At 34.2% G+C, this 14,877-nt stretch overlaps 1 protein-coding gene across 5 annotated transcripts in view; it reads left to right on the top strand.

Moving 5' to 3' along the window:
* Nucleotides 1-5,037, top strand: part of CALCRL (calcitonin receptor like receptor) — a 106,792-nt gene extending 101,755 nt beyond the window's left edge. For all 5 annotated transcript variants that reach the window (XM_082466763.1, XM_082466760.1, XM_082466761.1 and 2 more), the window contains one exon: nucleotides 1,880-5,037. In XM_082466763.1, coding sequence (XP_082322889.1) covers nucleotides 1,880-2,095 — 216 coding nt within the window. In that variant the 3' untranslated portion in view covers nucleotides 2,096-5,037. The remainder of the gene's footprint in view (nucleotides 1-1,879) is intronic.
* The last annotated feature ends 9,840 nt before the right edge of the window (nucleotides 5,038-14,877 follow it).

The raw sequence follows: 14,877 nt of genomic DNA, 5'->3' as shown, positions 1-14,877 counted from the left end.
ATAAAAATTATTTCCTTAAGATATAGTTGCCATATGTAAAGAAGTAAGCTTGAAATTCCTGAAGTTCTGAATTTCATATTAATAAAACAATGTATTGCATTCCTAACTACATAATTTTTGAATTATAGAGTAGGGAGACGCCTCCTGGAATTTCTAATAACTCATTCTGAATTCTTACTAAAGAAACTGATTGACTTTATATTTGTTTGTTTTGTTTTTCTACATGTTAAAATATGAAATGAGCCAGTAAAACTTTGTGTTCATTTTAAGCGACAGATTAGAGGAGGCTAACAGGACCTTAAAGTACCCCACAGAGCTGCAGACGTCCTGGGAATATCTATTCGCTATAGATTGTTTGTAATTTGGAGAAGAGATAAGAAAATGAAAAGACTTAAATAAGCAGCCCTATTTTAAAGTTTCATATTGATATATACACATGAATGTAATGAATAAAAAGTTGAGGAATTTATGTAATTCGTAGAATGTTAAACAATATTGCATGAGTATGTTTGTAGGACATGAACTACTAGAAGGTTGTTTTTGGATGCTCAGATTCCCTTTGGGGAAACAATCAAAGGGTCAAAGAGCAGTAGAGATTTGGGGAAGACAATTCAAAGCTATACATGCTTTGCAAAGACACAGATCAGGTCACAGCATGTGGCTAATACATTCTTAACCTAGAAGCAGACAGGAAATGTACAGGTGATCGAGTTGGAAATGCGTTTGATATTCTCATTTATGCTCACTGACTCAATATGAAGAAAATCATCTGTGTCTTGTGTTCAGTTAAAACCAAAATCATTGTATATGACCTACCTAGTTCTGATCTCTATCCCCAAGCAGAAAAGATGGAAGAGTCATTAAACTTCAAATTTATCCAGACAGAGGGGTATCTAAATACAAAAAAGTGGAGTGGTGACATTCCTAAACTTTTTTTTCCCACAATAGTCGTCCCATTATATGTTCAGCGCTGTAATTATCTGTTCAACACTTTCTTCCCTCTGGGAGTAAGCTCCATGAGGACAAAAACCTTGCTCTTTTTTTTCCAGAATGTAGCTCAATACCTGGCATATGCTAATCACAGTAAAAGGTTGTTGCTGCTGCTGTTGATGATGATGATGATGGTGATAATGATTTATATTCCCTGTATCCCTGTTTTTAAATCTTTTTTCTCTCTTCTTTTATATTTCACTAATTATCTCATTCTTTTAATAAACATATTGATACAAAACTAAATGTTGCACATGCCAACTTGTAAGTGAGGGTGTAGATTAACTATTTGACAGCAAGACATTCATGTACCTTTTTAGAGCTTCAAAGAGAAGGCATAGAAAGAGAAATACGAAGTTTTCTGTAGTCTGTACTAAAGTATAGAGTAATTGCAAAGATTTCCTAATATAAAGATAGTTGACTCAATTTCATTTTTTTTTAGATTAATTAATTAATTTATTTATTTTTGGCTATGTTGGGTCTTCGTTTCTGTGCGAGGGCTTTCTCTAGTTGCGGCAAGCGGGGGCCACTCTTCATCACGGTGCGCGGGCCTCTCACTATCGCGGCCTCTCTTGTTGAGGAGCACAGGCTCCAGACGCGCAGGCTCAGTAGTTGTGGCTCACAGGCCTAGTTGCTCCGCAGCATGTGGGATCTTCCCAGACCAGGGCTCGAACCCGTGTCCCCTGCATTAGCAGGAAGATTCTCAACCACTGTGCCACCAGGGAAGCCCTCATTTTTTAATTAAGAAAATAAAGTAATATTATTCACTCAATATCAATGTTTTTTTTAATAAAAAGCTCTTGTACATAACTTATTGTACTATTAAACACATTATCTTCATTTCATTTATGAATTGCTCTTACCCTTTCTGTTTCTTTTTGTTTTATAGGTTCAAGCAATTCTGAGAAGAAACTGGAATCAATATAAAATCCAATTTGGAAACAGCTTTTCCCACTCAGATGCTCTCCGTACTGCATCTTACACAGTGTCAACAATCAGTGATGGTGCAGGTTACAGTCATGACTGTCCAAGTGAACACTTAAACGGAAAAAGCATCCACGATATTGAAAACGTTGTCATAAAACCGGAAAAGTTATACGACTGATAATAGAGCGTGTATTGCTGAACTATTTTGTTCCACTCCTAACTCAAGGACTTGGATCCATGACTTTACAATCAGAAGTCTTCAATATTAAATGAATTATTTGAAGGTGACAAAGAAAACCCTCACATGAATTCAGTAGTGTGTTGATAAATGTTTCACACTAGCTCCGTGGGGGAAAACAGTCCTGATTTGTCATTTTTGCCAGTTTTTATGATGTAAGTACTCCCACCATGGCTGATTTCAAGCTACCAACTTGACATCACTGAATGTGGAGTTGGGTAAAAATGAGCACAGTCAGTTGTTGTAGGTTGGTGTGAGCCAGCTCTAGCACACCACTGCATGAATCCACAAATAAATAGACCATAAATGTTCATAGACACAGTGGGCACAATTCCACTCCTGTTGCCTAAAGAGACCTAGCTAAGGCCTATAGACTTGAAGGAAAATGAGCTTTTCATTTGTTTTTAAAATCTTAATCCCATATTCCTTGGTGAAATTGATTGTTTGCCCAGAAAGTATTCTAGCCCTTTTTGTTTTTATTTTTTCATGTGGACCAGATAAAGAATTAATTATTCCTGTTTGCTTACCCTCTTCTCCCCCCAAAAAATAAATGAGCAGAATTGCTGTTGGCTACTCATTTGCTGATTCATCACAGTTATACCCCTTGTCATATCCATTTTTGAGGCTTGATGAATAGCATGTATGATACGCAATCCTACTTTGGTATCATTAGGGAGAAATCTTGGATGATACTACAAAACATGTGGTCGACTACTTTCCCATCTTACTACACAAGTGGGAAGGAATTTGTGTCCATATACCTGTAAATAGAAACTTTGCCCCTTCCATTTCTACTATGTGGACAAATTAGCAATTATTTTACATGAAGGAAATCAATGAAGGATTTCTTATTTTCTTAAAAGTTTGTAAAAAAATTGTGAAAAGTAAGCTTGTAAATACTCTGTTATTCTATTTTATAGTCTCAAATATATACAATCTAGGTAATTTTTTTAAAAAACAAATACTTAATGTAACAATGTGTGCATGTTAATATCTGATACTGTGTCTGGGCTGATTTTATAATAAAATAGAATCTGGAATTCTTTATTTGGTAACTATTTTAAAGACAACCAGATGCCAGCATCAGAAGTTTGAGAATTAAGTTTGAGAAATATCTATGATAAGATATAAAATATTTATTTAAAAAATCCTCAAGGCCATTGTTTTATTGAATATATTAGCTTTGGTGATTCATACCTTAATAATAGATATGTTTGACATATTTCCTTTTTTATTTTGATGATGAACTTTCATTCTAATCCAGAAAATTTAAATGACTCCTATGAGAAATGCCAATCTGCTATTCTGATGGGTTTTACCCCACTAAAAAGATTACTTTTCTGACTTACTATATGAAGATATATAGCTTTGGAAATGCTGCAGGCGATTTTTTAAAATTAGAGGAATACAATATATATCGTATACAATGTTTTAATATTTTAATAGAGATACTATATATGACGATGCAATATAGTGAAAGACCTGAATGTATCAGTAAGGAAGAATTGTTGTCAGAACATTTATGGAATAATTAAATTAAGATGGAAGAAATCCTCGCTAATGAATTAAAGTGACATTTAAATGGGATTCATTTTCCCTAATGTCATTTTCCACTGATTTCTGAAAAACAAAATGCCTTCAATTAGTAAGTCAGTTTTGGCAGGAGAATTCATTACATCTATGCGTTATTTTTTGTTGTTGTTGTTGTTGTTTCTGTGGTGTGTCAATCTGCTTAAAATGTATTAAACTAATGACTTAGTCATCATAGGTTGTTTCTTAAGCTGTCAATAGATGGTAAGTTCAGAAGTCATTTGAAATTGTCCAGGTTAATTATCTAAATTAGTGAGAATTCACTTATTAAAAGGCCTGGTCAGTAGATTTATGATTTATCTATACACATGTAAAAGCTGTATTGTTAGTTTCAGATTTACGGATTTCAAAACAAGCTGTTATAAAAAGGAACTCAGGCTGTTCTGAACTTTCTAATGCCTAAATTATACAATAATTCCTTTAAACAATCTCACTTTTTAGCTATTTATTATTCAAAGACACAGATTCAAATCCTTTACTGGCACTGTTCATATATTTCAGCATTCTTCCAGACAAGCTATCAAGTCTCAACCATAAATGACAGTAGAAAATGTCAAATTATCAGCGAGCATTATATTAAAAATACATTGTAACTTTCAAGTATTTTTATTGTGCTTTTATCATATTAAGTTTAGATCAGATTTCCTTTGTGGCCAGGATTTATCTATTGTACCATCTTTAGGTGAAGACAGTCCATGATTAATCAGTGTTAGTTTTGAACCCATTTTTTTTTTAGAAGTAATATTTTTAAATATTAGACTTCTCTAAAACTGAAGTACTAATAATTAAGATCTCCTTTGTATCTTACTCATATAAAAAAGTAAAATCAATACTATTTAAAAGCAAACTTCCTTGGTATCTAAAAACTTATTTGGGGAATTTCTAACTTTTAAAATGCAAATCTGCTACTTTTCTGAAAGTATTTGTGAAAGTCATTTTAATTTTTAAACAATTCTAGTCTGTCATTTTTTTTTAATTTCTAAAGTTGTTTAGTGCATTTATTCATAAAATATTCATTCTGGAATTTAGTGTTTGTTCAAATGTAATCCAATGTACATAGAAGTAGTGGTAGCTATAGTGCTGTATTTATTGCTTGATAATTTTTTTAAAATGTGAACTTATCTAATTTTCTCTTGGTTTTAATATGCTAATAAAAACCATTTCTTTTGTTTCTAAAACATACCCAAGATATTCTGATCAATTAAAATAACTCATGTTATGCTTACTTAGTGTATATCTCTATATTTTGATTGTATGAAAATATTAAAGTTATGAGCTAAAGTTGATTTTCACTCATGTTTACTGGAATACTGAATAATCTAAATTACAAATATAATTCTTTACAGCAATCAGTGTAATACTTAAAATCGATGACTATATCACCATTACCCTCTTTGAAGTCTTCCATAAATCTGTAAATCATTCCATAAACTGGTTTGTTAAAATTATGAATTCATCTTGTAAGCTAGACAATTCCAAATAAAGTACAATGTACGCAAATTCCTTCCTAGGCTGAAAGAAAGGAAAAGAGTCCCAGAAACAGGAAAATGCACAGAGATTTGTCTCCTTTCTCCATTATATTCACTGTATAGTTTTGTGTTGAATAGCAGAAAGAAACAGAAGGAAAAGAACTATTTAAAAATATAATTTTCCCATTTAAAGTTGTTTTTAGTGTATTATATTGGTATAGTATATTTACATATATTCAAAGACGTGTAACCATCACCACAGTCAATTTTATTACATTTTTATGACCTCAGGAGGAAACCATGTATCCTTAGCTATCACTCTTCTATCCTCCCATCCCTGTTCCCACTCAAGCCCTAAGCAGCACTAACTTACTTTCTGTCTCAATAAACTTCCCTATTCTGGACTTTCATATGAATGGAATCATATGGAATATGATCTTTTCTGACTGACTTCTTTTACCTATAATGTTTTCACAAGTTCATAACTTGTTCTAATTTCATTCCTTTTTATGACTAAATTATTCCATTGTATGGATTTACCACATTTTGTTTATCCATCTGTCTGCTGATGGACATCTGTGTTGTTTCCCTCTCCTGGCTATTATGAATAATGCTGCTATGAACATTTGTGTACAAGGTAATTTTTTTAACATATATTTTAATTTCACTTGGTTATATACCTAGAAGTGGAAATGTTGGATCATATGTTAAATACATCTGAGGACTGCTAGACAGTTTTGCACAACAGCTGGACCATTTCACATTCCCACTAGCAGTGTATGAGGGTTCTGATTTCTCCACATGCTTCCCAACACTTGTTATTATGTGTCTTTTGTACTTTAGCCATCCTAGTGGGTGCGAAGTGGTATCTTGTGGTTTTAATTTGTATTTCTTTGGTGGCTAGTGACGTTGAGCACCTTTTCACGTTTTTATCGGCCATTTGTATATCTTTGGAGAAATGTCTATTCAAATACTTTGTTCATTTTTAATTGGATTGCTTGTAATTTATTATTGAGTTGAAAGAGTTCTCCATGTATTCCAGGTACAGGTCCCTTATCAGATATAAAATTTGCAAACATTTTCTTCCATTCTGTGGGTTGTCTTGTCACTTTCTTGATGGTGTCCTTCATAGCACAACAGTCTATAATCTAGATGAAATACAATTTATCTATTTTTTTCTTTTGTTTCTTAGGCTTTTGGTGTCTTATCTAAAAATCCTTTGCCAAATTGAAGGTCATGAAGACCTACTCCTACAGTTTCTTCTAAGGAATTTATAGTTTTTGCTCTTACATTTAGATCTTTGGTCCATTTTGAGTTAATTTTTGTATATGGTGTGAGATAAGGGACCAAATCCATTCTTTTGCATGTGGCTCTCCATTTGTCCCAGTAATACTTGTTGAAAAAAATTATTTTCTTCATTGAAGAATATCCTTGTCTTGGTATCCTGATCAAAATCAATTGACCTTAGATTTATGGTTTTATTTCTGAACAATTCTATTGGTCTCTCTTTGTGTCCAAACTACATGTCTTGATTACTTTGCTTTGCAGTAAGTCTTGAAATCAGGTAGTGTGAGTTGTTCTGTTTTATTGTTATTTTTCACAGTTGTTTGGGCCATTCTGGGTCTCTTGGAACTCCATATGCATTTTATTTTTTAAATTTTTTTTAAAATTGATTAAGTAATTTATTTTTGGCTGCTTTGGGTCTTCGTTGCTGTGCACGGGCTTTCTCTAGCTGTGGCGAGTGGAGGCTACTCTTCATTGTGGTGCACGGGCGACTCATTGCGGTAGCTTCTCTTGTTGTGGAGCACAGGTTCTAGGCACGCAGGCTTCAGTAGTTGTGGCACGTGGGCTCAGTAGTTGTGGCTCGCGGGCTCTAGAGTGCAGGCTCAGTAGTTGTGGCGCACGGGCTTAGTTGCTCCGCGGCACGTGGGATCTTCCCAGACCAGGGCTCGAACCCGTGTCCGCTGCATTGGCAGGCCAATTCTTAACCACTGCGCCACCAGGAAAGTCCCTCCATATGCATTTTAGACTGAGCTTGTCAATTTGTACAAAGAAGCCTGTTGGAATTCTGATAGGGATTACATTGAATCTGTCGATAATTGGGAGAGTATTGCCATCTTAATGTTAAATCTTCTGATTCATGAACATTAGATGACTTTACATTTACTTAAATCTTTAATTGCTTTCAATAATGTTTTCTAGTTTTCAGAGTATAAGTTTTGCATTTCATTTGTTAAATTTATTCCTAAGCATTTTATTCTTTCTGATGCTATCATGAATGGAATTATTTTTCTTTTACGTTTGGATTGCTTATTGCAAGTGTATAGAAATAAAATTAACTTTTGTGTATTGATCTTATATCCTTCAACCTTGCTGAACTCATTTATTAGTTATAACATATTTTAGTGGATTCCTTATACTTTTCTACATAAAAGATCACGCCATCTGCAAACAGAGACAGTTTTACTTCTTCCTTTTCAATATGAATGCCTTTTATTTCTTTCGTGTCTAAACATCATGGCTAGAACATTCAGTAAAATGTTGAATGGAAGCAACAAGAGCACATGTCATTGTCTTGTTCTTGATCTTAGGGAAAAGCACCCAGTCTTTCCTCCTTAAGTATGTTAATTGTGTGTTTTTGTAGATGCCCTTTACCAAGTTGAGGAAGTTCCCTTCTATTCCTACTTTGTTAATTGCTTTTACCATGAGAAGGTGTTGGATTTTGTTAAATGCTTTTTCTGCATCTATTGAGATGATCATGTGATTTTTGTTTTATATTTTATTGATATGATGTATTACATTATTTAATTTTCAGATTTTGAAACAATCTTGCATCCCTGGGATCACCTCTCTTGGTCATGGTGTTTAATTCTTTTTATATGTCGCTAAATTCAGTTTGCTAGTACTTTGTTGAGGAACTTTGCATCCATATTCATAAGAGATATTGGTCTGTAGTTTTCCTTTTTTGTGATGTTTTTGTCTGGTTTCGGTATCACAGTAATATCATCCTCATAGAACGATTTGGATTGTGATCCCTCCTCTTCTGTTTTTAGAAGAGTTTGTGAAGAAGAATTCCTTGAAGAGTTTGTATTAAGTCTTCTTTGAATGTTTGGTGAAATTCAGTGGTAAAGCCATCTGGACTTGGACCAGATAAGGGCAGTTTTTTGATTTACTGATTCAATTTCTTCACTTGGTATTGTTCTATTCAGATTGCCTATTTCTCCTTGAGTCAGTTTTGGTAGTTGATATTTTTCTAGGACTGTGTCCATCTCATCTACTTTAATTTGTTAACCATACAGTATTGAACAATCACTAAGGCCACAAACTGATTTTTGGCTGGAAATTTTATAAGGAATCTTGGACTGGATTTTTTAAAACCTGTATTTTTTTTGCCATCTTGGGACTAATAAATCACACCAAAAAAAAAAAAAGTCTCTATGCCAGATTTCACCTGCTGTGTCTATAAATTTGGGTTAATTCCATTTTTCTCAAGGTCCCCCAAATGTGATATAGTTCCTAGCATGCTAGGAATTGACCTTCCTTACCACCTATAAGCCTGGGTGGGACCTGTAAGTCAAGCACAAAGCCAGTATTCCTAGGAGGGTTTTATAGTCATTGGCTCCATAGAACAGTCACACTTTCTTCCCCAAATGACCATAATTTAATGACCATCATTCTCAAAAATGACACTCCTGGTTAAGGCCTTTAGTACACAGTCTATTTGTACTATTACATACTGGTAGGAAGGAGGATTCATTCTTACTGAACCTATTCAAATAACTATATTATCATAAAAAGTTAGAATACTTAAGTTTTTTTTCTAAAATTCTTGGGAATCAGTTAGAATCTATTATTTTTAAATGTTTTATTTCAGTTTAAAAACAAAATTTATAATATTATTTTGGGTTAGATATCTTAAAATGAAAGAGTAAAGGTTTACTGATAATATCCAGAAAATAGAATGCCAAAACAAAATATCAAAAATATTCCACACAAATAACAATAAAAATATTTTTCCTTATCAGTTCTTTCAATTCTGTGAAATTAATTCTTGGTCTGGTGGATCTCACATTAGCAATGTCACTAAGATGTCTCTTGTGCAATTTAAAAAGTTCTCAAAATTCTGGTTCGCTCCACTTGGTATGGTCTGAAAGTTTGTGGTGCACTGACATTTTGGCCTTAGCCAAAATAAAGCTGAGAATTTCATTAATTTTTTGGCAACATAAGCATTATTAGTGACATTGGCAAAGGTAGTTTCAGTGGAGTTTTTGAGACAAAATCTTGATTAGAGTGGGTTCCAGAGAAATGGATTATCGTAAAATACTTTTTTGAACAAAATAAAAAATAGAAAACATGACATAAAAATAATAGGGCAGAATCAAATCCAATGCATCTAGGGCTTAACGTACATATTAAGAGATTTTCAACTTGGATCACAAGCAAAACCATATCTTTGAGGTAGACAAAAGACAAACCTAAAAACCTTGAAAATACAAGGATCAGCAAGGGTAGGATATCAGGGAAATCAAACAAACAAATGAGAAAGCAATGGTCCTGATCTTAATATCAGTCAGGGAGGAATTTAGGTTTTTTAATAAGGCATCATTTGGGGAAAATAAATGTACTTTATAATGCTAAAGAGTACAAGTCCCAAAGAAAGCATAACACATATGAATACCTGTGAAGTTATGAATATATAGAAGAAATTACAGGAGACATAAGGAGAACTAGACAAAAACACAAAAGTAGCAGCAGACTTTAATTTACCTCTCTCAACAATGATAATGTTGACAAAAATATCAGAAAAAAACCCCAAAAGACATAATTAACATATTTAGAAAAGTAAACCTTCCAAACTACTTTTATAAAGTGAGAATATCATCGAATTCAAAATATGATATTGCACCAAAGTACTACAACTAATATCTTATGAATATTGGTAGATAAAATACTAAAGTAAAATACTGGCAAACAGAATTCAATGCATATTAAAAGATCTTTCACAACCAAGCAAGATATATTTCAGGAATGCAAGGATGAATCAATATTTAGAAATCTATTAACTTAATGCACCATAGTAATAGCAGTAAGGAGAAAAATATCAAATAATCATCTTCAATGAGAGTGGAGAAGCATTTGACAAAATTCAATTTATACTTAATTTTTAAAAATAAAAATAAATAAGGAATTTTTATACAGACACTTCATTTACATGATGAAAGATACCTCAGCCCCCAAATCATCACCATGTTAATAGAAAAATACTGGAAGCTTTGTCCCTAGAGTCAGGATCAAGATGTAAATGCTTACATATCACCACCATTATTTAGTATCCAGCTAAATGAACCAGCCAATGTAATTTGACAATGCAAAACAAAATAAAATTAAGCAAAATAGAGGTAAAAAATATGGAAAGGAGAAGAAAACTATCAAGATTTTCTGATGATAGATACGGACACACCTGGAATGTTAATCTAAGCAGTAAGAGAATTCAGAAATTTAGGAACATACAAAGTAAATGTGCAAAAATCAATATTTTCCATATATACATATACCAACCAGGTAGAAGATGCAGTGGGAAAAAAAGGAGCAAATGCCATTTGTAATGGCATCAAGAGAAATAAAACATATAGGAAAAAATTAAGCAAGAAATGAATGAAATAGATTTTAAACACTACTATGGTCACAACAGAGGACACCACTTCATGGAAAGACACCATGTTCTTGAATAGGAAGATCATCATAAAGATGTCATTTGGTCCCTAAATAAATTATAAAGTATTTATGATCTAAATAAAAATAATAGTAGGTAGTTATTTTGAAATCAGATGTGCTGATTCTAAATTTCATATACAGTCGTCCTTTGGTATTCTTGGGGGATTAGTTCCAGGGCACTCCTCCTCCCTGCCAATACCAAAATCTGCAGAGGCTCAAGTCCCTTACATAAAATAGCATAGTATTTATATATAACCTATGCACATCCTGTATATGTGTCTAGATTACTTACAATATCTAATACAATGTAAATACTATATAAATAGTTAGTAAATACAATGTAAATGCTATGTAAATAGTTGCCGGGTGGGGGGCAAATCCAAGTTTTGCTTTTTGGAACTTTCTAGAATTTTTTTTTCATCTGAGGTTGGTTGAATCCGCAGATACAGAACCCTCGGATACAGAGGGCGGACTGTAGGTTAATAAAAATAAATAGTCATGAAGATTCTAAATAACAGTGATTAGGAGATAAGCCCTAACAGATGTTATGAAACCCAATTAATAAAACAGTGGTAACGGTACATGATTAGAACAGAGAGAACAGGAGGAGGGGAAGTGTGTATACAGACCACTCTTTGGAGCAGAAAACAGTAATCAGAATGGGGAGTGGAATGACATTATCACCCAGAGAATCATTGATTCTTGTCCTTTCCCACTTTCTCTTCTTTAAAAATGTGCCACCTCTGGAATACCAGATGTAAGAAATGGGCATAACTGGTAGTGGTTGCTCCCTTGGCTTTAAAATGCCAAACGCATTGAAACTATTACCCGTTAAGTATAAAAGTCTGTAGAAAAAGCCATCCTCCTCATTAATTTTTGCCTGGGAAAAAAGTAGAGATGCCAGTTGTTTGTTTGTTCAAGTTACAGTTATAAGCATATAACTTCAGTGATTTCATAGATTCATGGATGCCGAACTACATCTGTGGATGACCTAGGAGTACTTAAACCTTAAGTAAATCCCTTTAGCCTACATTTTCAGCAAAGTTGAATGGTTATTCTTTTGTTTCTAAATTCCATCTACAATTTCTTCTCTCAGACTCCAGCTAGAAGGCATTTCTCAGGCCTTCTGAAAGCTCAACTATTTTCACCATACAATTTTGTTTTAAGGTATTTCTTAAATAATTTTGCTATTTCAATTTGTCCTTTACATTTTAACTTTCCTTTGACCTTTTTCTCTTTATCTTATCTCAGGGTATATATTATATTCCAACCATTATTGTCATAAATTTTCTGTAAACACATTTATTTATTTAAACCCTAGACTCTTATTGTTTGTTGCATGTCTTAGTCTGGTCAGTTTCCAAAACAAAAATACCATAGACTGGGTGGTTTAATCAACAGAAATTTATTTCTCACAGTACTGGAGAGAAAGCCCAAGTTCAAGGTGCCAAGATTAAAGTTTCATTCTGAGTCCTCTTCTCTTAAATTGTAGGCAGCTGCCATCTGGCTGTGTGCTCATATGACCTCTTCTTCGGGCATGTGGAGAGAGTAAGCTACTTGGTGTCTCTTCTTATAGGTACACTAATCTTTTTCTTTCAGGGCCCCACCTTTATGATCTCATTTAACCTTAATTACTTCCTTAGAAGCTCCGTCTCCAAATACAGCCACACTGGGGGTTAGGGCTTCAACATATGAATTTGAGGGGGATGCAAACATTCAATGCATAACACGTCATTATTTCATTACAAGTTCTCTGTGTACAACACATTACCTCATAATAAAGCAAACAAAACATAACAAAAAACTAAAATTTGCATTCCTCCTGTAAATCAGATAGTGCCCTCTTTTCTGAAATGAGTTCTGCAAAAATTATGTCATTGCTTAAGTCTATTTCCAGACAGTTGCTGATGGTTATCTTCTTGATCTTCTTCATAGGACAGCTAGTTTCCTCACAAACTTCAAAATTCTCTTTCCTTTAAGGTTCATTTTGGTTACTTTAAACTTTTATTTCTTTGTGTTCATGTAACAAATGCAGCCAGTCATTTTTCTCTTTTGGATTCTGTGTCCAGGAAGCTCGCCCAGCTGTATTATTTTTATTTTCACTGTTACTTAGTCATACAAAGTCTGTATAAGAATGTTCTTTATCTCTGAGGATATACAAAGAGTTCTTTCTATGAAAAAAACCTATTTGATCCAGGTCTACACACCCAGGACAATTTTCTAGACTGCAGTTTACACTCCAGTGTGTGCTCCATAAATTTAGGGTAACCACATACATTTGTTTGCTTGAGTCTAGGTTTGTTGCTTATTGTCCTGGCATCAATTACAGCTTAGCATTTGCAGTACTGGCCTCAGATCCATGAGAAAGGAGCTATGTTCTTCTCCCGGCACTTCAGAGACTCTAAGTCTGGCTTTATTCTAGCTTGATCCCTTTCCATGTGACAAGGAGTTATCTGAGCCAAGGAAACATGTCCACCTAAAGCTTAGCCCTCCCCTTCTAACCATATCCTGAGAACCCTGGGACCCCAGAGTTTCCAGCTCCAGTGGCTTCTGCTCATATCCAGGAACTGCACGAGTCTTTTAGCTGGATTCTCCTTTCATATGATGGACCTTGACTCTTCTGTGCCCATTCCTAGTCTCAAGAAGTGGCCATGGGATGAGTGTTTACACTGAGAAGTGAACAGAACTCAGATGCGCAAGCTGAAATGAACACTTACATCCACATGAGAGGCCCCATCAGTGCAAGGAGGAACTGGGGATGGACAAAAAAGGCCCTTCTGGGGGACAGGCACCGGTTCATCCCATACCAGCATGTTCCTGTATGAAACTCCAAGGATCCTAAGAATTCTGAGAAACCTAAATTTGAAATTTATCTTCTTGGGTGTTTTGAATATTTATGTGTAAAAATAGGTATAGAAAGTTACCAAATAGTGTTGTGGCTTCCTTTATATACTTGGAATATGTCACATATACAGTCTTTAATTTGTACCCTTGCCTCAGGCTCCACAGATACTAGGGAAAAGCCTGAGCAATTTTCTCAGAATAAACATTTCTTAGTTTGGATAATGAATTATATGTTCCCTTATTCACTTCTACTCTAAACCTTCCCTGACCCCATTTGAGAAGTACATATTAAACGGTTAAACCTTTCTTGTTTTTTCCTTTTCTTTTTTAACCACAGATGTATTTTATGCTTTTATTATGCACACTAAAGCACACATTTTCCCATTATTTTCAATCAGTCATAACCTAATAATTCTTCACAATAACCATGAAAACAGCTAGTTTTACTCATGTTATTCTAATAACTCTATTGATCAAATATTATACCTGCGTGGTCCTGTGAAGCATGGGCCACCTCTGAAGGTAACTAACAATCTCTGTCTTTGACTTGCTAAGTGGAATTGCAATAGGATTCCTCCAAAAGTCATGTTTCTTCTACTGATACATTTTAAACCCAGATTCACTGTTGTTCTAAAGATCATTGAAAGTTCTTTATTTCCTGGCATTAACATAATAATTAATATCTACTGCATTCCTAAACATTGACTTAAACATCAGAGTTTGGGGGGCAGTTGTTCTTTCTCTAGAGACACTCATTCTCACAAAGAAACCTCTTCCTCAAAGGATCCTCCCACTCCCTCCTGCACAGAAACTGTGCAAGTTGTCCTCTTCTCTGCTTTTTTTCAACCTCCAAATGTAGATATTATGTATGATAAATAGAAACTAACAGAAAACACTGCTTTCCCTTCTCTTTCTGCTGTAAAAATGCACCCAGTTCTGTTCCATGTGAGAAAGATTTGCCCTGCCTTTTATCTTTCTTAAACTTTCCTTTTGCAGGTGTCTGCAGACATTTCTATACTCCTGTCTAAAGCTAAAGGAGAAAACTCAGCACTCTGCATGACCAAAATCCTTTGTTGGTTGCCTGCTACTCCTGATCCTTTGCAG

The sequence above is a fragment of the Balaenoptera physalus genome (genome assembly GCF_965194825.1).
Source record: "Balaenoptera physalus genome assembly, chromosome: 6".
Classification (NCBI taxonomy): Eukaryota; Metazoa; Chordata; class Mammalia; order Artiodactyla; family Balaenopteridae; genus Balaenoptera; species Balaenoptera physalus.
This window is presented reverse-complemented; position numbering and strand designations above follow the sequence as displayed.